We start from the raw sequence: 25,213 nt of genomic DNA on the forward strand, positions 1-25,213 counted from the left end.
CGGAAAAGAAAAGGTTAGAAGCGTTCGAAATGTGGTGTTACAGGCGAATGATGAGGATACTGTGGATAGAGAAGGTTAGAAATGAAGAGGTATTAGAAAGAATAGGAGAACAGAGGACTATATGGAAGTCAATAAGAAATAGACGAGATGTTGGTAGGACATCTTCTCACGCATCTAGGTCTAGTTAGAGACATATTAGAGGCGGAAACGGGAGTTAAGAGGACTAGACCTAAATTAAATTACTGTTCGCAAATAGTTAAGGATGTAGCATGTTCTGGTTTTAGTGAAATACGAAAATTAGCTCAGGATAGGAAAGGGAGGAGGCGCGTGTCCAACCAGTCTTACGACTGACGACCTTATGATGATGATGATGATGAAGCGGTTTTAATTTGTTATATTGTAAAAGGCTTCGTAAATTTAGATTTTTGTCTATTAATATTTTAAATCTAAAATTAACGGATTCAACATCTTTTCCGCGAAATTATTTCCTCTTTTTTTTTATATTAATTAAAAAGTGAGATGGCCATTAATTATTCTATCTTAACAGATTCACCCTGTGCTGCTGTGTTACTGTTTGCTTAGTTGACGCTTCAAACGAGTTTTGCCGCGTTTCTTCCGAGCTCCGAGATAATATTTTTAACTTCACAAAGATGGGTACTAATGACTAAAATCGAGCTAGCATAAGATTAATATCAAATAGGACAAAGCAAGTAAGATCAAAGGGTGCGTAATTTAAATCTAACAGAAAAAGAAGGATAGAACGATCCTCTTTATATACAAAAAAAATTAGAGTTCATTCCCGTTCGTATAAATCATAAATTCCTCATATGATATGGTAAGACATGTTCTTTATTATTCATTGTATCGCTGAGCACGTAAAAGATTGGAGAAAGTCTACTGTATTCATTTTAAATGAGTATTTAAAATTACAGTAGGAAGTAGCACCACATTTACTGTAGGTACAAACAAAACAATAACAAAATAATAATCAGACAAGGCGATGCCATGAAATGCAATAATTCAGGCCCCTACCCAAAGGGGGGATTCCGGGGAATGATCCCTGCCCCAAATTTTTCTTCAGTTGACTTTTTCAACTTGTGTTATTAATTAGGAGATATGTTAAAAATAGATTTCTTTCATAATTTCCTGTCAAAACGCCTGTAGGTAAAACTGCTTAAGAAACTCGGAAGACATTTGGTCAATATTTCGAATAAAATACCCCATAGTAAGTCAGGTACAAGAAGCATTTGATCGCATACAGTGCTACATCAATAGCGACTTGAGGGGATAATTCGTAAATCTGTTCTGGTTCGCAAAAATATCAAGATACCAAGAAAAGGAAGACGAACATGGTCGACGCAATATATATTATTAATAGAATCAGAGAATCCCTTATTTCAATAGGACAAGAGGAAGATGTAATTGTAATCGTAATAAAATGCCAAAACTTTTGCTTTCCCGAACAACATTTTCAAAGACATCACCGACCACGGACAATTCCGGCAAAAATTGATAACTGTGAATCCCATATGTGATACAAGTATATTTTATACAAAACAATTTTTAAGCGTTTAAGATAAAATTACAAACTTTTTACATGATAAACTCAAAATGGTTGTAGAACGTTTGAATGCAATCTCAAACATATTCACAAACCCTTTAAACAAAACGAATATCACAAGTAAAAATACTGAAAAATTGACTCTACTGTATCCACCTGATCACATAGCTGAATCATAACCTCTTAGAAATATTATCTGATATATGCTTTTTTATAAAGATAGCAGCTAAATATAAATTTCCGAATTTTCAGGTACACTAGTACATTGTATGCTACAGAGACAGATATAGAAACGAGTGATACCTATCTCTCTTCCTCCGTAACCAAGCACACCCCTTCCGTAACCAAGCCTTCTGGTTATGGTTATGGAACGGCTACCTGAGAAGACCTTTTTCCGGATTTTCAGGTACACTGGTACATTGTATGCAACAGAGACAGATACAGAAACGAGTGATACCTATCTCTCTTCCTCCGTAACCAAGCACACCCCTTCCGTAACCAAGCCTTCTGGTTATGGTTATGGAACGGCTACCTGAGAAGACCTTTTTCCGGATTTTCAGGTACACTGGTACATTGTATGCAACAGAGACAGATACAGAAACGAGTGATACCTATCTCTCTTCCTCCGTAACCAAGCACACCCCTTCCGTAACCAAGCCTTCTGGTTATGGTTATGGAACGGCTACCTGAGAAGACCTTTTTCCGGATTTTCAGGTACACTGGTACATTGTATGCAACAGAGACAGATACAGAAACGAGTGATACCTATCTCTCTTCCTCCGTAACCAAGCACACCCCTTCCGTAACCAAGCCTTCTGGTTATGGTTATGGAACGGCTACCTGAGAAGACCTTTTTCCGGATTTTCAGGTACACTGGTACATTGTATGCAACAGAGACAGATACAGAAACGAGTGATACCTATCTCTCTTCCTCCGTAACCAAGCACACCCCTTCCGTAACCAAGCCTTCTGGTTATGGTTATGGAACGGCTACCTGAGAAGACCTTTTTCCGGATTTTCAGGTACACTGGTACATTGTATGCAACAGAGACAGATACAGAAACGAGTGATACCTATCTCTCTTCCTCCGTAACCAAGCACACCCCTTCCGTAACCAAGCCTTCTGGTTATGGTTATGGAACGGCTACCTGAGAAGACCTTTTTCCGGATTTTCAGGTACACTGGTACATTGTATGCAACAGAGACAGATACAGAAACGAGTGATACCTATCTCTCTTCCTCCGTAACCAAGCACACCCCTTCCGTAACCAAGCCTTCTGGTTATGGTTATGGAACGGCTACCTGAGAAGACCTTTTTCCGGATTTTCAGGTACACTGGTACATTGTATGCAACAGAGACAGATACAGAAACGAGTGATACCTATCTCTCTTCCTCCGTAACCAAGCACACCCCTTCCGTAACCAAGCCTTCTGGTTATGGTTATGGAACGGCTACCTGAGAAGACCTTTTTCCGGATTTTCAGGTACACTGGTACATTGTATGCAACAGAGACAGATACAGAAACGAGTGATACCTATCTCTCTTCCTCCGTAACCAAGCACACCCCTTCCGTAACCAAGCCTTCTGGTTATGGTTATGGAACGGCTACCTGAGAAGACCTTTTTCCGGATTTTCAGGTACACTGGTACATTGTATGCAACAGAGACAGATACAGAAACGAGTGATACCTATCTCTCTTCCTCCGTAACCAAGCACACCCCTTCCGTAACCAAGCCTTCTGGTTATGGTTATGGAACGGCTACCTGAGAAGACCTTTTTCCGGATTTTCAGGTACACTGGTACATTGTATGCAACAGAGACAGATACAGAAACGAGTGATACCTATCTCTCTTCCTCCGTAACCAAGCACACCCCTTCCGTAACCAAGCCTTCTGGTTATGGTTATGGAACGGCTACCTGAGAAGACCTTTTTCCGGATTTTCAGGTACACTGGTACATTGTATGCAACAGAGACAGATACAGAAACGAGTGATACCTATCTCTCTTCCTCCGTAACCAAGCACACCCCTTCCGTAACCAAGCCTTCTGGTTATGGTTATGGAACGGCTACCTGAGAAGACCTTTTTCCGGATTTTCAGGTACACTGGTACATTGTATGCAACAGAGACAGATACAGAAACGAGTGATACCTATCTCTCTTCCTCCGTAACCAAGCACACCCCTTCCGTAACCAAGCCTTCTGGTTATGGTTATGGAACGGCTACCTGAGAAGACCTTTTTCCGGATTTTCAGGTACACTGGTACATTGTATGCAACAGAGACAGATACAGAAACGAGTGATACCTATCTCTCTTCCTCCGTAACCAAGCACACCCCTTCCGTAACCAAGCCTTCTGGTTATGGTTATGGAACGGCTACCTGAGAAGACCTTTTTCCGGATTTTCAGGTACACTGGTACATTGTATGCAACAGAGACAGATACAGAAACGAGTGATACCTATCTCTCTTCCTCCGTAACCAAGCACACCCCTTCCGTAACCAAGCCTTCTGGNTATTTCTTTTCACGTCTTTTTTGTTCGTGCAGCTGTTAATTGGATCACGCTCTAGGTCCTCCTTTCAGCCAATATTCACTGAACGCTTTATTTCCTTGTTAATTTAATTTATATGGTGTATTAAAAACGAAGTTTATTCAAAAACATAATAAGGTATCCTGAAAGCAATTTAAATTGATGTTATGTCGTGTAACGCAGTGCCATTTCGAATTAATCCTTACGGCGACAAAACAGGATAATGGAGCCATTCTAAAATATCCTTTCTAAATCTGAAGCAAGAATTGTGCATTTTGCAGGATTAACAGTTTTTAGAGCAATGGGAAACGGCGCTGTATAACCGACATTGCAAGTAATCATACCTTGAACTATCCACTTTTTTCATATTAATAGACATGTTTTAAATTAATATAGTTTTACCCATGAACATTGCTAGTTCCTTTAAAAATGTCCAATTATTAACTTGACCTGCTCGCAGGGAAGTGGACCAAAACAGTAATCGAAGAAAACAATTGAAATTTCGCTGAAAGTTATGATTGTTTCTTCAGCAACTCATTCCAACTTTTCCTCTGATTGCATCATTTTTAAAAACCTGGTGTATGATTAATGTTTACTTTTTATCCGCTAAGAGAACCGTGAAGGAACTTCCGAACCTTTTGGTTTCAAAATAGCTTATTAATTAAATTAATCCACGTTTTAATCTTGGTAGAATAAGTAAAGAAAAACATAAATACATATAAAGAACTCTCTATGCAAGTAACAAGAAACTCAAACTGACCTTTAGATTTAGTGTGTACCCTCCTTCTCTTTGAAGAGTCGGCCATGACTACAGAGAACCAGTCGAGAAGACGGTTGCCCATGGTTTGCAACGCCACGGTGGAACACTGCTTGTTGGGGGTGGTCTCTGACCCCACGTCATCCCCGGACGCTACACTGCCGTAGATCTTGTTGTCGGTAACCTCATTGAATCCCCGCTGACGTTCCTTATCCTCGACATACAGCAAGTTGTTCGGATCCTGGAAAAATCACACTTAAGACCACTCTTCTCCGAAAACAGCTGAGTACACAAATCCCCTTTCCAAAGGAATTATGTACGTTCAAACGAACATGTACAAAACAAATAATGCAAAAACGTCATTTTGAAAGTCTTAAAAGTTGCCGCGGCGGAAAAGAAAATGTTATAAGACGAATGATGAGGATACCGTGGATAGAGAAGGTTAGAAATGAAGAAGTATTAGAAGGAATAGGAGAAAATAGGAGAACAGAAGACTCTATGAAAGTCAATAAGAAATAGGCGAGATAGGTTGGTGGGATACCTTCTCAGGCATGAAAGTCTAATCAGGGACATATTAGAGGCAGCAGTAGGAGGAGTTAAGAGAAGTAGAGGTAGACCTAGATCAGATTACTGTTCACAAACGCAGTATTATATCATATATAAATTAAGGATGTGGTATGCCATAGTATTAGGAAAATGCGAAGATTAGCTCAGGACCGGAAAGAGTGGAGGTGCGTGTGCAATCGGTCTTAGGACTGACGACCATACGATTATGATGAAAAGCATACATTAATTCTATCCAACGTATTTGTCTTCTAATAACCCAACAATAACTTACTGTTCTGCATTATATCGAAACTGATTTCGAACTTGTTGGTTCATATCAACACGTTCCTATGAAATAGTGACCAACTTATCATGGACGAATAGTGGAATAAATGAAGACGTTCTGAGACGCATTGTTAAGGAGAAAGAGGTTGTTAACACAGTCAAAAGACGTAAGCTAGAATATTTAGAACACATTTTGGGAGAGAAGAAATATGAATTTCTGCAGTTGATAATCTAAGGAAAAAGTAGTACAGCGAGAAGAATTTCATGGTTGCGAAGCATAAGAGAAGTTCGAATGCACTTTCGACCAACTTTTTAAAGAAGCCGCATCTAAATTAAAAGAAGCGATGATATTTTCCAATCTTCGAGTCGGAGATGGCATCAGATGGCAGATACCTACACCGGCGGTTCCATTTGGCAAGTTGATTACCATAATTAAAAGGAACTAAATCATAGTATTTCTACAATTCACTTCTGACAGTTTCTACAGAATGCTGACCAAACACTTAATGTTCATATACTAACTCAGGTCATTCTAAGATGCAATCCATATTTTGGTATGTCAATGAACATGCTTGGTAAAAGGAAAGTGTTTTTATATGAATGAGAAAGTTGTTTTAGTTTCTGAATGAGCAAAGGATAGAGGAATTGGTGTCGGATATCTCTCTAGATTAATCCAATACGAGTCCCATTTCAGTACTAGAAAACCAAAACTTTTTCTGAGTCAAGCTTACGTTAGTAAGTGGTGGTAACTTTACATCCGTTGTATGTATAAAGACTTAGACACTTCATTTTAAGATCCATTTTCTTAGCATCTATCATTTAATTAAAACGAACTCTTAAATGCTCTATCTCAACATAACAAATTTGAGTGTTAATAGCAAAAATAAAAACCAAATTAGAAGTTCACAATGTTCTGAATAAGTTTGGAAAAGTAAATGTGTTAACCATGTCTCTCAATTACCTCATAAATTGAGAACCAACGTTTTAAATCGTCTTATAAACGGGAGGCATTGATTGATAACCTAATTTAGTTGGAAGGAAAACAAAATCGTTTGCCAGTGGCAGGGAGTTATGGTTACGTCAGGGGCAGCAACAATTACGTCATTTCCTAACCAAACGGCCCGTGAAAGGAGATTGCGGTTGTTTTGGTTTAGAATTCGATCATCTGTCGAAGCATATTTCACCCCAAATCAATTCTAAATGGCAATCATACTATGTTTGATAAAAGAAACAACCAGTCGTCGTAAATCAAAAAATTTATTGCTAATTCACGTTCTTATACTCACTAGCTAAAGTCAAACATGCATGCGTTTCATCATCATCTTCATTAGGTCTTCAGTCCTACGACTGGTTGGACATACACCTCCACTCTTTCCTATCCTGAGCTAATCATCGCATTTCCCTACAACTAGAACATCCCACATCCTTAAATATTTGTGAACAGCAATCTAATCTAGGTCTTCCTCTACTTCCCTTAACTCATATTTCTGCTTCTAATATGTGTATTCTGAGTAGCCCTTCATACCTGAGGTGATGTCCTACCAACATATCTCACCTATGTTTGGTTGACTTTCATAGCGTCCTCTGTTCTCCTACTCTTTCTTACACCTTCTCATTTCTAACTTTTTTTTGTCTACGGTATCCTCATCATTCGCCTATAACATCACGATTTAAAGATTTGAGGCGCAGTATTTGGTACTTATGAATGCCGCAAGCGATCGATATCGGCGGCGCCCTTCATGAAGCCGAAAACTAGACTAAAAGTGGACCATAAATCAGGTAACGATAAGATTATCGGGAATTGTGCAAATGAATAGATAAACTAGAAAATTCGTTACAATACGTTTTATCGTAGCACCAAGTTCTGAATTTAATGATTTCTGAAAAAACAATACGTGTATGAGTTTCTAAAGATCCATTTTACCTTCAAAACTACGAAACTCTAAAAGATCTTTAAAAACACTTTTAAAAATAACGAAGCTATCAGCTTCCTACAGGTACATCAAGTCGATAGGCACTTGTGCTTTCTGCATCACAAAAATCTAGTTGTCGGTCAGTATAATAATAGCATCGCACGGTCGCGGCCGTCCCAGATCTTATACATACAAAACAAGAGAGTGCCAGTGCTTTACCTTGTTGTACTTGGTGTACTTGATGTATTTGTAGTGCTTGTTGGCGAACTTGAAGTCCTGCGGAGTGAACGTGTACTTATCGGCGTTGGCGCTGACGCCGCCCTCGCCGTTCCCCATGGCACTTCCATCCTGGGAGGCCAGATGATGGGGTGGCTTCTCGCTGTTTAAATTTCCGTTGGAGGCGCCGCTCTTGTTCAGCGTCGCTTTGTACTTATTCATAAATGAATTTAAACGTTCAGATTGACGCTGCTTTTTACGCAGGTGAATGTCGTTATCTACAAAAAACAAAAACAACGCGCTAAAAACAAGACTTATCTCGAACATTAAATTTTTTAGCAGGCACTACAAAGAAAATAATTGTAGGCATTAGAACCACCGGATAAAATATTAATTTAACGAAAAACAAGTGTACCTACAATATAATATAACGTAGTCTACTTTACACTCTTAATATATCATAAAAATTATATTTTAAATCAGAGTGAACCTTGGTTAAAATCGCATCGGTTATAACAGCAACTCGGATGTAACGTCAGGTATTAATATTAGTTCTGCAGATTTACCATTTAAACCAACACTAAAAATCTCGGTAGTAAAGACAACAAACTCGGATATAACGTTATGTTTCTAATGCTACAAATCCTTAAAAAGGTAGCATTATAACAGGTACTTTTGATAGGTAAAATGAAGAGTTACCCATTCATATAGGGGTAGCAAAGGCAAATATAGTTGCCATTGCTGACATTTATTACCATCACCCACTTGGCCCGTACAGATATGATAAAAAGTGTTTCCAAACTTGTTCAAATTTGCCTTGTAAAATCGTACCGCGCAAACTTCCGTTAATAACGACAAATTTCACTTAAAAAATAAAATAAAGTAGCTATATTAAGTTTCAAAGATTGTTTTTTCTGAAAAGAAATTTTACCGAAAAATGAAGACAAAAAATGTCTGCTTCAGAAACACTCAACAATAGTTATATGTACCTACTCATTTCCCTAATTGTAGAGAGACCTTACAGAATTTCAGTTAAATAAATATGAAACTCTGTTTGTTCATACATCTAATAAGTTACCATTTTCTATGCACTGTTGAGTAACTCCAGTGAATACTTGGCATTTTTTTAGAATATATTTATGTTCTTGTAAACGTTTTTTTAAGAAACGATGTGTATGACCAACATATGTACAAGGAAGTACAATATTTACGAATAATTAGCTAACGCCTGACTTAAAATTATTTATACCTTCAATGTTACCAACAAGAATTAGCTTTAGGTTATTCTATTTACACAAATAGACTTTAAATTGTATTTATATAGATCCCTAGACAAAAATTTTCAGTCTCTCAGAGTCTTTCAGCGTCTCTAAGAGCGTCTCTCACAGTCTTTCACAGTCTCTCAGTTATTGCCTAGGTGTTTTTATGAATCTCTCACAGTCTCTGTATGAGAGACTCGAACGATAAAATTGTTAATTCAGAGATTCGAATCTCTCGTTCAGAGATTGGATACGAAATCAGGATCTCTCTTTGAGCGACTCGAGTTTCTCGTTCAGAGACGCTAAACAGTTTTTTTGACAGTTTCTCTCAGCGACACCACAGAGACTCGATAAGAGACGGAGACTCAAGTCTCGCTTTCAGAGACTCTGAGAGACTGAACATTTTTATCTCGGGGACACTAGTGTGAATAGGATAATTTCTCAGTATACTTTCTTCATATTTCTGGTATCTAAGTGTAAAACTTTATTTCTCCCTCTCTTTTTTTAACACACACCCTCTAATTATTGGTAAAACGAAAGCGTGGTGTAAATACGGCTGGAATGATTTAAAGCGTGGCTTGGAAATGCATGAGGGCTGTTGGACTGGAATGTGTTCAAAGTTAAATTAATTCGTTCAAAATGCAATAGCCAGGGCCACGCTTACTGTCTAAAAGTGATATTTTATGGGAATATTTTCTAGCATAGCTGCACAAAACGAGAAACAAACAGCAGCACTAGCTGGTACTCGTTCATAAGTCAACTGTAACAGCGATGCAGTACATAAAAAAAAGAACAACAGAGGAATCGCTCTGCAGATGATTTCAGCAATTTATAATGATGTTGAAATTAAAAGGAACATCATAATCAATTTTTTTTTAGGTTGACTTTAAAACAAAATTACTCCTTCATATAGCAAGCAATGTAATTCATGAAATACTGTTTAATGATAGTAGGTATAGTTAGGACGTTCAAAATTGGTATGTACTACTCATGAAGCATTTCCTAACTTAACAAGGGCGTGTTCAAAATGCAGCAAAAGACTACAGTGTCAAGTGAATTCCGCAAAATATTCTACAGATGGCGCTCACTACGCTGTTTCTAGTAATTCATCAAATGCATTACATTTAGACATACGTTTAGCTTCAAAAGTTTGACATGCAGTATTAGTCGTTCTAAAAATATTCGCTTCGAAAACAGAACCACAACAATAATAGTTAGAATTTTCTGAAAGCAATATTTCTTTAGATAACCTATAATTTTTGGTTCAAGTAATGCTTAAAACGATAGAGAACTTTTTCCTTGTCAAATAAAGACTCTCAAGATGAAATATATTTTTCAATATCATAAAAACTTGGGAAATATGCGTATAGTAGATATATATATCATTTAAAATAATCCTATTTCCAAATCCCCATTTTATTTTATTACCAACGATCCTGATAAAAAGCAACCGTCTCCGGTCTTCCACTGCGTGCCGTCAATAAGTGAAATTTAATGCAAAAGGATAAATAACCATAATCCAAGAATGCGTTTAAAAGCAACGTTTTCGGAGAGTGTGCAGTAAAGATACGGAAAATATTAAATATCTAATTTTCTACAACGACTACTACCGCTGCACATGTATATGGAAAACAACTAACCTTTGCATGGGCAAAATCCCTTACACACTACTTTGATAGCAGTCTGGTGGATGCAATTGTGATACTCCAGACGACACAACGAACTGTACGTTCTGTTATCAACTCCACACAGGAAGGTTGGCTTAACTACAGGACAAGGTTTACACCTAAAAATAAAAGAAGAATTGATAAAGAAACGTGCACATCATAGAATGCAATCTTTACAACACAAACTCCATTATAAACTCTATTATAAAACTCCAGGGACCGAAAAAGTATTTTGTTTAGTTATAAAGAGTCCTTGTTGTAACGTGTAGGGATACAATCCCAACAGAATTATTATTTTACTATTTATTTACATTTGATTTCGCCAATCATACTCAGTGACGTGACCTATTTAGAAGTTTAATCGTAAATCATTGCTTAGCATTTAAAATGACACCAGTTCGATTCTGGAGTCGTCTGACCTTCATTCTCCCGCCCTACTCTTCGGCTTTGCACCACAGTGGATTAGCTAATATAAGATGAAGCACTTAAACATTCTCTTTCGACAGCCAGAAGTCAATAAATTGTAACGATTTCTCACAATACATTGATAAAAACAGCTCCTAATTTTCGAATTTTTAAAATTTTTAATGGTATAGGCAGTTTAGAACGACATGACCTTCAAATGCGCGAAATACGAGCCTTATTGCTTTATATTGTACATTTGGAAAGCATTGACCAGGTATGGAGAGCTCCAGATAAACAGGCGGAGTTTTGTCGAAGGTCAATGTATATTATGTCACTCAAAATTAGCTCTACTGGTCCTGTATGAGTACGCTAACCCTGTTTTGTGAGTAACCGATACAATGTTGTTTATTTATGGATTTTATGTTTGTAATTTTATGTAATTCTTGTTATTATCGCTTCACATTGGACGTGATTTTGACGCTTAATTTGACGTACATCTCGAATGGTTTGTGTAGACTGACGTAAAATCTAACTTTTTCAGATTCTTCCCTTTCAAATCATAAAGTCGAGCTAATAGAGTTTCTTAATGCTGAGCCACGAAAGTTGAGGGTCATTTTTACGAAAGGGAAACGAAACGAATTACTTCATCCCCTTCCCATGATCTTTCACTTATCAAGAATCTCAGCAAACAGCCGCGCTTACGTCTAATGTCTGAAAGGTTCGGTTATAAAAACACCAATTTGAGAAAAATCTGCGGATTCCTGAGTTGAAAGACAAACGATCGACCCCGTTTTCAGCGCATTGTACCAATTCTTTTTCTTTCTATGTCTGATTCCAAATACTCTCGAACATTCTACCGCTTTTCGGATTATCGATTTCAATTTTGTTACTTTTCTAGAATAATAGCACCATATTCGGAGATTTACGAGGAAAGTTGGGCGTAAACTACCAATTGTCCGAATTCAACTGCGTAATTCCGATCGAAAGATTGTCAGAGATGTACCGTACTGCAGGCATGCATTTAAATTTAAATTAGTTCTGCGAAATATCATCTATTCAAGGGATCATACGAATCGCCCGTTGTCCAGTAACGAAACTCGTTAAAAATTTAATTGGCTCGTAACACGATTTAAAGAGATACTTAATATTCATTTCTCTAAAATAATATTAACTATTACATAACATCTCATCTCAACCCAAACATTGGAGAATATAATCCTTGGAAGTTATAAACTGATGTATGTTCATAAAGTACATTCAGTTTTTGGTCAGTCAATGAATCAAGATCCTCGTCGTACATTGAAGTAGGGTCACGAACTAAACCAAAAAAAACTTTTGGGTGTTTCATTTCCACCAGCCAGTAATGCTGGTGGGCAGCAGGTAGTCCCTCCGGACTGCGCCGGAAGGTAGGGCGGAAGGCCCTCTTCAGCCTCCTTTCAGGAATCGTGGGAATGGGTGGGTGGTAGTTCTGGTGAGTAAAATTAGACGGATGAAATAAAGACAGAAGAGAATGAAAGATTATCTGTGGAATATTACTGCCTAAGCATTTGCCTATGTGATCCAAGGAAACCACAGAAAATCTTGGACCAAGGCAGACGGACCCGGAATCGAACCGGCGTCCTCCCGAATGCTAAGCAATGGTCTAGACCTCTAGGCCATGCCGCTCGGTCACTATCTGCGGCGCGTTCATAAGATCCAAAAAGATCGAAATCGGGATCCGCGTCTGGCAGTTTCGACAGAATAAAGTCCACTTCGAATTATTTTATTACTTGTATTGACTTTGAATTTCCACGAGGCCATGCTGCTCGGTCGAACTAAACCATCATTTTCAAACATTATGGCATGACAAAACTGTGGCAAAGTACCGCCATCTATTGGCAAACATAAGACTTGACGGTATACTCCCACACTTTACGTTTTTAAAGTAAATAACATAATAAATAATTATGTATATCATTTACAAAGTAAAAGGTTTGCTTATTTTGTTAAAAGTTTAATAATTTATGTATGTATTTATTAACATATTTAGTAACATATTTCAGAGATCCCAGTCTTTCTACGAGAGATTCGAGTTTCTCAATTTTTCAGTTTTATTCATTCAGTCTCTCTGTGAAAGACTCGAACGTCTGAATTAACAATTTTATTATTCGAGTCTCTCATACAGAAACTGTGAGAGATCCATAAAAACACCTAGGTAATAACTGAGAGACTGTGAAGAGACGCTGAAAGACTCTGAGAGACTGAAAATTTTTGTCTAGGGTACCTGCCAATAACATCGAGATCGCAATCTAGAGGTTTCAATAAATTTCTGACCAACTTAATATCCTTTGTATTGTAAATTATCACGAAACTTTAAGAATTAGCAGTGATTAGAAGTTTGGATGTGATACCAACTAACCAGTTTTTCATCATTAATTCAATAAAACAAAAAAGCATATTTGTAGGAGTACATTTCCTGAATCTGTTGAGTCAAAATTATGTAGTATAGATACTACTTAAACCATGTTGAACGATAACTTAGTTAATTTTCCGGTCTCTGGGAAAAATGGATTACGACGGTAGAATAAATTGCTTTCGTAGAAAAATTGCTACATTCTATAACAAAAGAGGAACGGAAAGTTCTGGTAACTCATGCCATAAATTTCGGGACAAGTTTCGAAAGAGATGTGAACCGTGACAGTATTCTAATCGATATTCTGCTTATCGGATCCAAAACAGCTTAACATGTAAGGATTAAATTTTCCACAAACTAAAAGGGTTCTACACTCCAGTGATACCACATAAAGGGAATCCTGCATCTTCTCAAATCAGCATCTGATAAAATATGACCCTACTATATTATTCGCAAAAGCATTTCATAAACTGCTAAAATACATGGGCAGATTATTAACAATTTTGCCACCAAACTCCAATTTTTGGTGGGAACTTGTAGTGATGTCCTATTAATGAAATACATAATGAAAATTATACGTATATTACACTAACTAGTAAAAAATATATAAAAGTAAAAATAGATAAAAGTAAAACAAAAATACTGGTATGCAAGGGAAGAAAAAGTAGGGAAAGAGCGAATGCAAAGATAGGAGACGAAATATTAAAAGAAGTGGCTGATTTTAGGTATCCAGGAAGTCAGAAAAGTCAGGACGGAAGGAGTAGTAGGGACTTAAAGCAGAGGATAGCGCAGGGTCGAGTCGCCTTCAATAAAAATAAGTCACTTCTGTGCTCGCGAACGGTTAATTTAGAAATTCAAAAAAGATTATTAAGGGTGTATGTTTGGAGCGCGAAGATGCACGGGTGCTAAACATGGACGGTGGACGCGGCGGAAAGGAAAAGGTTAGAAGCGTTCGAAATGTGGTGTTACAGGCGAATGATGAAGATACCGTGGATAGAGAAGAGTAAAAATGAAGAGGTATTAGAAAGAATAGGAGAACAAAGGACTCTATGGAAGACAATAAGAAATAGGTGAGATAGGTTGGTAGGACACCTTCTCAGGCATAAAGGTCTAGTCAAAGACATATTGAAGGCAGAAACAGGTGTTAGGAGAGGTAGAGGTAAACCTAGATTAGATTACTGTTTGCAAATAGTTAAAGATGTGGGATTTTCTAGTTTTAGGCAAATGCGAAGATTAGCTCAGGATAAGAAAGAGTGGAGGTGCGTGTCCAACCAGTCTCAGGACTGACGACCTTATGATAATAATGACACTAACTAGTATTCCTGACTAAACAGTCTGTTCAATAAATATGACAAGTTAAACAAAAAAAAAATGAATGCAAGGGAAGGAAAAGTAGAGAAAAGTAAATATAAAGATAGGAGACGAAAAATTAGAAGTCGGTTATTTTCGGTATCTAGAAAGTCAAATAACTCAGGATGAAAGGAGGAGTAAATATATAAAACGCAGACCGTGGGCCCGACAGAAAAGAAGAGGTCAGAAGTGATCAAAATGTGGTGTTACATGCGAATGATGAGGATACCGTGGATAGAAAAGATTAGAAATGAGGAGGTATTAGAATGAGTAGGAAAACAAAAGGCTCTATGACGAAGGTCAATGAGAAATAGGCCAGATAGATTGGTAGCAGACCTTCTCAGGCATGAAGGGCTGGTTGGACACATACTAAAAGCAGAAACATGTGAAGAGACTTAGATTACATTAGTGTTTACAAATAGTTAATCATGCAGGATGTTCTAGTTTTTGGAATAGGAAAGGGGATAGCAAATAATGGGTGAAGGTGTGTATCCAACCAATTTTAGGAGTGGCGACCTTATGATGACGATGATAAAGCTTTTAGGATTGGTTAGAGTGATGTGTGGCTTGTAAGGAAGGCTCACTGAAGGGTCAGTAATGACTAACTAGACTGTTAGAAAAAACGCACTGTTCAAGGACCATCTTCACACTTGTCAGTTGAACATCAAATTCTTAATGAAATTCGGGAGAAACTTAATAAAATGTAGAGGACTGTTTATGGATATAACCAACTAATGAAGGCAATCTTTTTCAAATGAATTTAAATAGTATTTCCGAGAAGGCCTTAAAGATCCAGGAAAAAAGTCGCTTCGATTATATATATATTATATATAGTTTGTTAAAAAGGTGAATTGTTGCTGATTGCAGTTTAACAAGTTTTTGGCTAGTTATACCATATGTACATACTAACATGAGTTGAAGGATTAATTTATGTGTATTTCTTGAAAATAAGGATCAGAAAGCTAAAAAGTTTGAAACATTCAATTATTAATCGTTTTGGTATAATTTTTGGTTGAATGAGCATTTTACTATTCGTTATAATGATCTACTTTTGGCCTTATATTAAATTCTGTTGACTAATTTTTACACTACGTACAAACACAAGATTTTACTGCCCTCTTCTCGATTTCATCATCTTATTTTATACAAAGCTAACCAACCAAATTCACGTGACCTTCATTAAAAAGCCCGTCCCTGTCCAATGTTTGTAGCGAAATAATTACTATTTTAATGGATTTCTTGCACGTGTAATGAAATCTCAGCGTTGCAACATGACCGACCGAATGAATTTTCAATCCCTTGAGATCCATTTGTCGAATTATTAATTATGAACAAGGGCGCATTTGTACAGCCTTATCTCGTACAATAGTCGCTGAAGTAATAATAATATTACCTTACTCTAGCTATAAACGAAATTTATTGTTCAGTGTCTACGTCGACGATCAATATTTTATGTAACTTACGGGGGCGGTTTTATTATTAGAGGGAAAACGTTCTGTGCACTATCAAAAAGGAAAACTACCACTTCAACATTAAATCAGCCTTCTCACAGCCATACAGAATAAAATTACCTCAGGATACAGAATAATATAATATACCAGGGCGGTTCAATAAGTACTCGTGTTTGAAGACAGAGGACGTTCCTGAGGGAAATTGGTATTGTCATCGTGTGCTGGCATCTATCAAACTACGTCCAAACGAATTTCAGACTGATTGATAGGTTAGTTTGGATTTGGTAGCCATTCCACTCAGACGTGCTTCGTTATTTTCGATAAGATGGAAAAAGAGCAGTATCGTTCGGTAACTCGCTTTTTGTTTTTGAATGGGAAAAAATGCGAGGAGATGAAAACAAAGTTAGATACTGTTTATGGAGACATTTCGCCATCTACGACCACAGTTAGATATTGCTTCAACGAATTTAAACGTGGGCAAAGATCCGTTTTTGATAGGAGCGACCAGGAAGCCTGGCAAACGTTGTTACCGAGGAAATCATTTTACGGATATTTTAGGAAAAGGAAGAACTATCACTGGACAATACTACAGTGAATTATTGGACCGCTTCGACAAAAAATTGAAGGAGACACGGACGCATTTGATGAAAAAGAAGGTGCGTTTTCAACACGATAACGCACCGGCACATTCATCAGGAGTTGTTGCCGCCAAAATGCATGAATTACGTTATGAATTTTCTGCCGCACATCCCGTACTCACTCGATTTGACTCCCTGCGACTTCATTTTGTTCCCTACCATGAAGAAATGACTAGCGAGAAAGAAATTTAGCTCAAACGAGGAAGTCATCGCCGAGACAGGGGGGATTTTGGGGAGTTCGACAAATCTTATTTTTTGGAGAGGTAAAAAAATGGCAGGGTCGTTGGGAGAAGTGTATCTTTCTAAAAGGGAACTATGTTGAAAAATAAAAAAACAAATTTTAAAAAATAAGGTGTCTTCATGTCTAACACGGGTAATTATTGACCCGCCCTCGTATACAAAGGTCTGCGAAGGGAGTTGTTTCATAGACAATTTAGAAATTTTTGCTAACAATGAGGAAAAAATTTAGTAACAGACATCCATTAACGTGCGGATAACATTAATCATGGAATAAGAGGTGGATACGAAACATGAATTTAAATGAAGCAAAAACAAAAATTATCATATCTACATCATAAAGAAAATACAGACAAATGTGTGGGTACTAGGAGGTATTAGAAAAAGTAGATGAAACAAATGGCTTTTGCGAAAAAGCCTTAGTTAAGGTGGTAATTTACCGAAACTGCCTTTGGCGTGCTGATAAGAACTAGGAAGTTCTTAATCACAACTCACTTCAGGTAGTTCTGATAAACCGGCTAAAAGCTGATTGCTCTTTACGACAAGCTGTTTCATATGACGAGGGCGTGTTTGGTAGCCCTTGATGTTTCTTTATTTTCTGTTTCTACCTAATATTATTTCTCAGAAAATCTTATACATAAATATTTAATCAACATCATTAAAGGCAGTACAACTATATGGATAGATATAGAGGGGCAAAAGATTTGTATGCTTAGATTTGCAGATAATATAGCAGTATTAGCATCTAGCAAGAAGGAGTTAGAGATAGCTTTAAATAAAATGGAAACGATTTTGACAAAGCAGAATTGTTTGAAAATAAATAAAAGTACTGGTATGCAAGGAAACATGGAAAAGAAAATGTTAGAAACGTTCGAAATGTGGTGTTGCAGGCGAATGATAAGGGTACAGTGGATAGAGAAGGTTAGAAATGAAGAGATTTTAGAAAGAATATGAGAACAGAGGACTCTATGGAAGTCAATAAGAAATAGTCGAGATAGGTTGGCATAACACCTTCTCAGGCATGAAGGTCTAGTCAGAGACATATTAGAAGCAGAAACAAGAGTTAAAGAAGTAGATGTAGACCTAGATTGGATTACTATTCGCAAATAGTTAAGGATGTGGGATGTTCTAGTTTTAGGGAAATGCGAAGATTAACTCAGGATAGGAAAGAGTAGAGGTGCGTGTCCAACCAGTCCTAATACTGACGACCTTATGATGATGTTGACAGAGTATTTGTATAATATGTTTTGCGAATTCAAAGAAATTCGAAACATTGTTTCCAACATATAAATCCACCTCAAAGTTTTACGCCACTTCCTGTTATGAATAACAGGGCAACTGCCTACACATTTACACGTGTTTTGAACACATCCAAGAAGCTACACTAATAATTGTTGTTGGTCTTGTTGTTGTAGTTAGTTGTCAGAATGTACTTCAGCGTTCGTATATGTATATTCTGAAGTGGAAGGTAAACAACTTATTGCACATATTGCAGTGGAACAAGTGCACCAAGCAATCGTTAAGCAGACAAGGTGTGGAGTTATGAAAGCATCATTAAAAATAGAATAACGCTATATTCCCTACAACTATTTATTTACTGTCTTGTTTGTGAATTATTTAGAATTCCAATGAGAAGATTCAATCTGCAGCAAGGAAATTACTGTTTATATGTGCTCTTTCAATAATGAGCACACACCTACGCTGTATACGGGCATGTTTACGTTTAATTTCCAAAGCAAAGGGCATTTCGAACGATTATCTATGGGATATTGTACTCCTCCGTATTTGTCTAAGTAATCCAAGGAAACCACAGAAAACTGGAACCAGGGCAAATGGACCTGGAATCGAACTGGTGTCCTAGCAATGGTCTAAACCTCTAGGACATGCTGCTCGGTTTGGTTCATCTCTAGGTAATTTTTTCTGCTTCTAATGTATTTTAAACTACCCCTTCATCTCTAATACAGTGTCCATCAACCTATCTCGCCTATTTCTTATTGACCTACACTAAGCTCTCCGAAGATTAATTACAAAAGGATTTGTGAATCATTAAGTTTGATCGAAATTAGGTCATGCTTACTCATTTGTTCAATAATTCAATCCTTTTCAAACAAAAATACTGAATTAATGTATCCATAACTTCATTCAAAGAATATTAAGTACCTCCTTCGTATTCAATCTTCAAAATTTCGACTGCACGAATGCACGTTTATGTCTTACTTACGTTGAAGCGTCGTTACTGTCTTCATCTGAATCGTCATCGGGATCGTCTTCAGTGTCATAAAATATATCGTCGTCGAAATCATCATCTCTCGAGCCCTGATGACGCTTGTTAACTTCATCTGTAAATGCACTTGACTTCGGAATAATAATATCCCTGCAAAAGAAAGTTAAAGTTAGAAAAATACCTCAACATAGATTAAATTTTTAAATATCCAATGGGACGATTATCTTTAAACGCATGAAACGTCCAATGAAAATAATATTTCTATCTATCGGTTGGAATATTAGGCAATCCAATATTAATTTATATTTACTTTTTTGTTAACGTATTGATTGGTATTTCAAATTTGAACAAAGCATTATCAAGGGTAATAAAAAAGAAGACAAAAACTTTGAAAGCAAATTTATCAAAACTGTCTGATACACCTAATGGATTTGAGATGATATCCAACATTGCCTGTAGGTTAAAACGATTAGAGTATTTTCAATCTAAAAGACTGATACGTTAAAGCGGAGGGCATGCCCTCAAAATCGGAAAGTATAAACTGAGATATAGAAGTAAAGTAGATATTGTGGAATTTCTGATAAGAACATGCCATGCAAAACACGTCATTATTTGTCTTAAATTCACGAGAATAAGCGTCTGCCATTAAAAGTGTGTAGCATGGATTTAAGTTAAAATTTCACTAAAAATCATGGGAATTACCTAATAGATGATAATGAAATTAGTAAAGTACTAACCCTAAAACTAGTGACAATCCTATTGAAGGAAAGACAAGACACCCTGAAGCACTTTCTGATTTAATTCTATAAAACGTTGCTCATCTTTTGATATAAGACCAAAACAGCTCCCAAATTCAATAAATGAGACATAGACATAAATGGCGCTGTCTGACTTCATTTCGGTACAAGAACTACCGGAACCTACTACTATTGACACCTGTGGAAATCGCACCTATTACGGTATTGAAGAAATAGCTGATGGAGCCGAAATGTCACTAGAAGAGCCCATAAGCAATGATGTAAATGAGATATAGGCATAAATGGTGGTGTCCGACGTCTTCTCGATGAAAGGACTACTAGAACCTACTACCATAGACACCTGTGGAGCTGGTACCTATTTTGGTAATGAAGAAATAGCTGGTGGAACAGAAATGCCAGTAGAGGAGCCGATAAACGATGATATAATTGAGATATAAGCAAAAATGGCACTGTCCGATCTCTTCTGGATGCAAGAACTACTAGAACCTTCTACACAGATACCTGTGAAGATCGCACCTATTACGGTGTTGAAGAAGCAGCTGACGGAGCAGACATGCCACTAGAGGAACCTATAAGTGATGATATCAATAAACTATAGGCATAAAAGGCGCTGTCCAACGTCTTCTCGATGAAAGAACTACTAGAACCTACTACTTATAGACACCTGTGGAGATGGTACCTATTACGGTATTGAAGAAATAGCTGACGGAGCCGAAATATCACTAGAAGAACCCATAAGCGATGATATAAATGAGATATAGGCACAAACGACGCTGTCCGACGTCTTCTAGATGCAAGAACTACTAGAACCTACTGCTACAGACACCTTTGGAAATGATATCTATGTATTATGGTATTGAAGAGATAGCTAGTGGAAAAGACATGCCAGCAGAGAAGCCCATTGGGGTTGAAGATGGCAATGTTGAGGTTGAAATATATTAAACATTAGCTACTATGTGGCATTCATATCAATAATACTGCATTCCTTTGATTTGAGACAAAAAAAATTCCATACACTGCCTTGTCGTTAAAATCACTTTCTTCTATTATTTATATCGTAAAACAGTGAAATAATTGGCATAAAAGAATCGGAAAGTGTCACTAATTTTTAATCCAACTCGACAAGATTCGGTCGATATAATTTGTAAAGGGCCATCCATTTACAAATTGTATCCATTTACAAGAGTACATACAAAAGTTTACTACAATATAAAGAACTACCAGTTACTGTTTAATCAGAAAAAACGTGTCCCTCGAATAATAGAACAGTAACTGTACGGCAAACTTTTTACATCTCCCGTGATACTGATTAGTACTTTGAGCAAACTAGGAGTTCGAAATCTAAACGAGTTTGCGAACATTTTTGCGCGGTACAAAACAGGAAAAATGAGTAAACATCAAATGAAGGCAACTGAAAGTTACCATACATACCCAAATTATCAACGTCCTTCTTAATAATTATAACAATTTTTTTTATCTTTTTCATCTTAAACACCATTGAAGATACAATTATGATGATTTGTTAAGATCTCCTCATCATCATCATCATAAGGTCGTCAATTCGTCAGACTGATTGAACATGCACTTCCACTTTTTTCTATCTCCGCATTTCCCTAAAAGTAGAACATCCCACACCCTTAACTATTTACGAACAGTAATCTAATCTAGGTCTACCTATATCCGTCCCAACTCCCGTTTCTGCCTCTAAGAAGTTTCTAATAAGACCTTCATGCCTGAAAAGGTGTCCTACTAACCAATCTCGTCTATTTCTTATTGACTTCCATAGAGTCCTCTGTTCTCTTACTCTTTCTAATACCTCATCATTTCTAACCTTCTCTACCCACGCCTTTAACAATCTTTTTCGAATTTCTAAATTAGCCGTTTGCAAGCATAGAAGTGACTTCTTTTTATTGAAGGCGACTCGACCCTGCGCTATCCTCTGCTTTAAATCCCTACTACTCCTTCCGTCCTGACTTATCTGACTTCCTAGATACTTAAAATCAGCCACTTCTTCAAATTTTTCGTCTCCAGTCTTTATATTCGCTCTTTCCCTACTTTTTTCCCTTGCAGACCAGATTGAGCTCACTTGAAATTAAATCTTAGAATTCATTTCGGGCGTTAGTGAAGGCTACAATTGACCAGTTATTCCGTTGATCGCCTACATTGCGGCCTTTGACCTACATAGCCTTATAAGCGACCACATCGGCTGAAACTGTCATGCTGAATTGTTAGTTTTCGATAATTTTATTTTCTCCAAACTATCAAGCAGTTCATAGGTATGTGTAATGGCTGTTCAATTTTACTTCAATCAATTATTACGAAACACTGCATTGAATTCGTTTTTTCGATATTCAATTACGTAAAAAGGAAAAAAGCAGAGACTAAGCTAATCTTTATCTCCGAAACCAGTCAAGATTTATGACGAGGAGAATAATAATTTATAGTGACAGGAAACAATCTAGAAAGTTTTTATCGTCAACTCCATCACGTCTCTAAACCGTACGTCCCATCATTCACTTCAATATTAATGGATATGGTAGCTTTTAACTTTTATGTTCCTAGAACAGGAGCTATTCAAAATGGCTTAACATTTTGTCATAAAAATTTAGTATTGTCTATTACTGTGGATAAGGTTTATTAGTAGGTACCTAAAACAAATAAATGCGACAAATTGGTTTCCATAAAAGGAATCTCACTGCCTTTCACAGATTACTTTTTAATAATTGTCACAATAGAAAATAATTTATGAAAAGTCATTTCAGTTAGTGCTTCTACGTGCACAATAATTAATACAAAATCGCCCACGTTGAAGCAAGCTTTTATAAATTTTCATTTACTGACTTCCAAAATATCGAACTAAATGCCAATTAAGAAAAAGAACGGAAACCTAATAAATTAACGCCATAACCGATTAGTGCAGCAAATTTTCCTTTTATATTTTAATAGCGATCTGACCTTCAGCTTAACCGGTGCAAAGTAGAAAAGAACAGCACTAGGCCAGAAAAGAAAGGAGACAACTCTCGGCCAAACTCTCAACCGGGAGGAGCGTATAATCCGTACAGTACTGCACAGAAAAATTGACCATTTTATCCACTACAATTGCATTGCTCAAATGTGCTGTTATTGGTACCATTTACCACTGAAAATATCAACGAGATGTTTATTTATATTTGAAGACATATTAAAGACTTTAACGCTTGTTTTCGACTAGCACTACTATTCATGATTGAACAAAACTTTTGGCAGGTACTGTATGAAAAAACATGTTTAATGAACAAGAGTCGAGAGTAAAATGAGTTTTTTCTCCCTACCTACGATTTTGCAAGCGCGCATCCAAGACATTGGAAGGGGCACATCGCTAGAGAAAGTAAATAAAGTTTAATTATCCAACAGAACTGAAAACAAATCTGTACACACTGTACCCAGCGCCTTGTCCTCCTCAAAACACGTTATATGTAAATAAATAATTCTTCATAACTGTTGGCATTCTTATATTGTAGTAAACCATAAGTTACAACGTGGAAATTCAAAGTCAATACAAGTAATAAAATAATTCGAAGTGAACTGTATTCTGTCGAAACTGCCAGACGCGGATCCCGATTTCGATCTTTTTGGATCTTATGAACGCGCCGCAGATAGTGACCGAGCGGCATGACCTAGAGGTCTAGACCATTGCTTAGCATTCGGGATGACGCCGGTTCGATTCCGGGTCCGTCTGCCTCGGTCCAAGATTTTCTGTGGTTTCCTTGGATCACCCAGGCAAATGCTGAGGCAGTAATATTCCACAGATAATCTTTCATTCTCTTCTGTCTTCATTTCGTCCTTCTCAACTTTTTCACCCGAACCACCACCCACGCATTCCCACGATTCCTGAAAGAAGGCTGAAGAGGGCCTTCCGCCCTACCTTCCGGCGCAGTCCGGACGGACTGCCCGTCCACCAGCATTACTGTCTGGTGGGAATGAAACACCCAAAAGTTTTTTTAAAGTTTTTGCCGCAGATAGCTCCGACAGCAAGTAGATATATTTAAATGGATCTTATTGGAGCATAAGTAACCCTAAAATGTAGTATCGTACTACAGATGGCGTTTACCGCGCCATTTGTAGTATTTTCTAAAACGAGTTGTTAAGGCAACAGGTAAAAATTGGTCTGTATTCTGTCGGAGCCGCCTGCGCCGCGCTGATGAGATCCAAAAAGATCGAAATCGCAATCTGCGTCTGGCAGTTTCGACAAAATACAGTCCACTTCGAATTATTTTATTCGAATATGGTAACGTGCTTATCACGTTGAGGTAAGCTACGCCGGATTCGTTTCAGCAAGTAGATATCCATATATTTAAATGGTCCTTCTTGGAGCATACGTAATCCTAAAATGTAGCATCGTACTATAGATGGCGTTTACCGCGCCATTTGTGATATTTTCTCAATACAAGTAATTCCGGCGACATTTCTATGATGTATCAGAATAACTCATTTTTATGACTTTAGCATCAAAATTATGAGACATTCATGTAATGTTACGTAGCCTAAATTCCACCCTGTCACTAAATCCGCTCTTAGGTGACATCTCCTATCATACAAACTACCTAGCTGCCCAATTTCAACCAGTTTGTGTTTGACCAGTTACGCATCAAAGATTTAAAGGGTCCCATCGACTTGGTCTTCCCCGTTTTTCCAAAAATCTTTAGATAGAGTAGGTTTTCAAGCGATTGCTTCCACGTGAGTCTGCATGTCATAGTCAGTTCTTTTTTTTCAGCAGTTTAAAGTCTCGGACAACCCTCTCTGACAATAAATTCAGAAAGGTAGGTAATGTATATAGAGCGACAACTGTCGCTTTTATTTATGTCCGACATTTATTCACTGTCAGGGGTGGCTGGTTTACTTGCACACACAACAATAACTTGTACATACGGGAACACCGTTGAATTCGCGGACAGACGGCCGCATGACGCGCGGAAAAACTGAAAAAAAAAAAGTACCGCAAAAACAGTACACGCCCAGGCGACGACATTGTTTGCATGTCGACAG

The 25,213-nt window shown here is 37.3% G+C and overlaps 1 protein-coding gene across 1 annotated transcript in view; it reads right to left on the reverse strand.

The window, feature by feature from the left end:
- Nucleotides 1-25,213, reverse strand: part of LOC108734664 (proteoglycan Cow) — a 104,858-nt gene that overhangs the window by 13,659 nt on the left and 65,986 nt on the right. The window contains exons 4-7 of the mRNA XM_018466307.1: nucleotides 19,428-19,580; nucleotides 10,707-10,852; nucleotides 7,811-8,085; nucleotides 4,851-5,088 (exon numbers count right to left, since the gene is read on the reverse strand). Coding sequence (XP_018321809.1) covers nucleotides 4,851-5,088; nucleotides 7,811-8,085; nucleotides 10,707-10,852; nucleotides 19,428-19,580 — 812 coding nt within the window. The remainder of the gene's footprint in view (nucleotides 1-4,850; nucleotides 5,089-7,810; nucleotides 8,086-10,706; nucleotides 10,853-19,427; nucleotides 19,581-25,213) is intronic.

This window comes from Agrilus planipennis, unplaced genomic scaffold (assembly GCF_000699045.2).
Source record: "Agrilus planipennis isolate EAB-ADULT unplaced genomic scaffold, Apla_2.0 scaffold52, whole genome shotgun sequence".
In the NCBI taxonomy this organism is placed as follows: Eukaryota; Metazoa; Arthropoda; class Insecta; order Coleoptera; family Buprestidae; genus Agrilus; species Agrilus planipennis.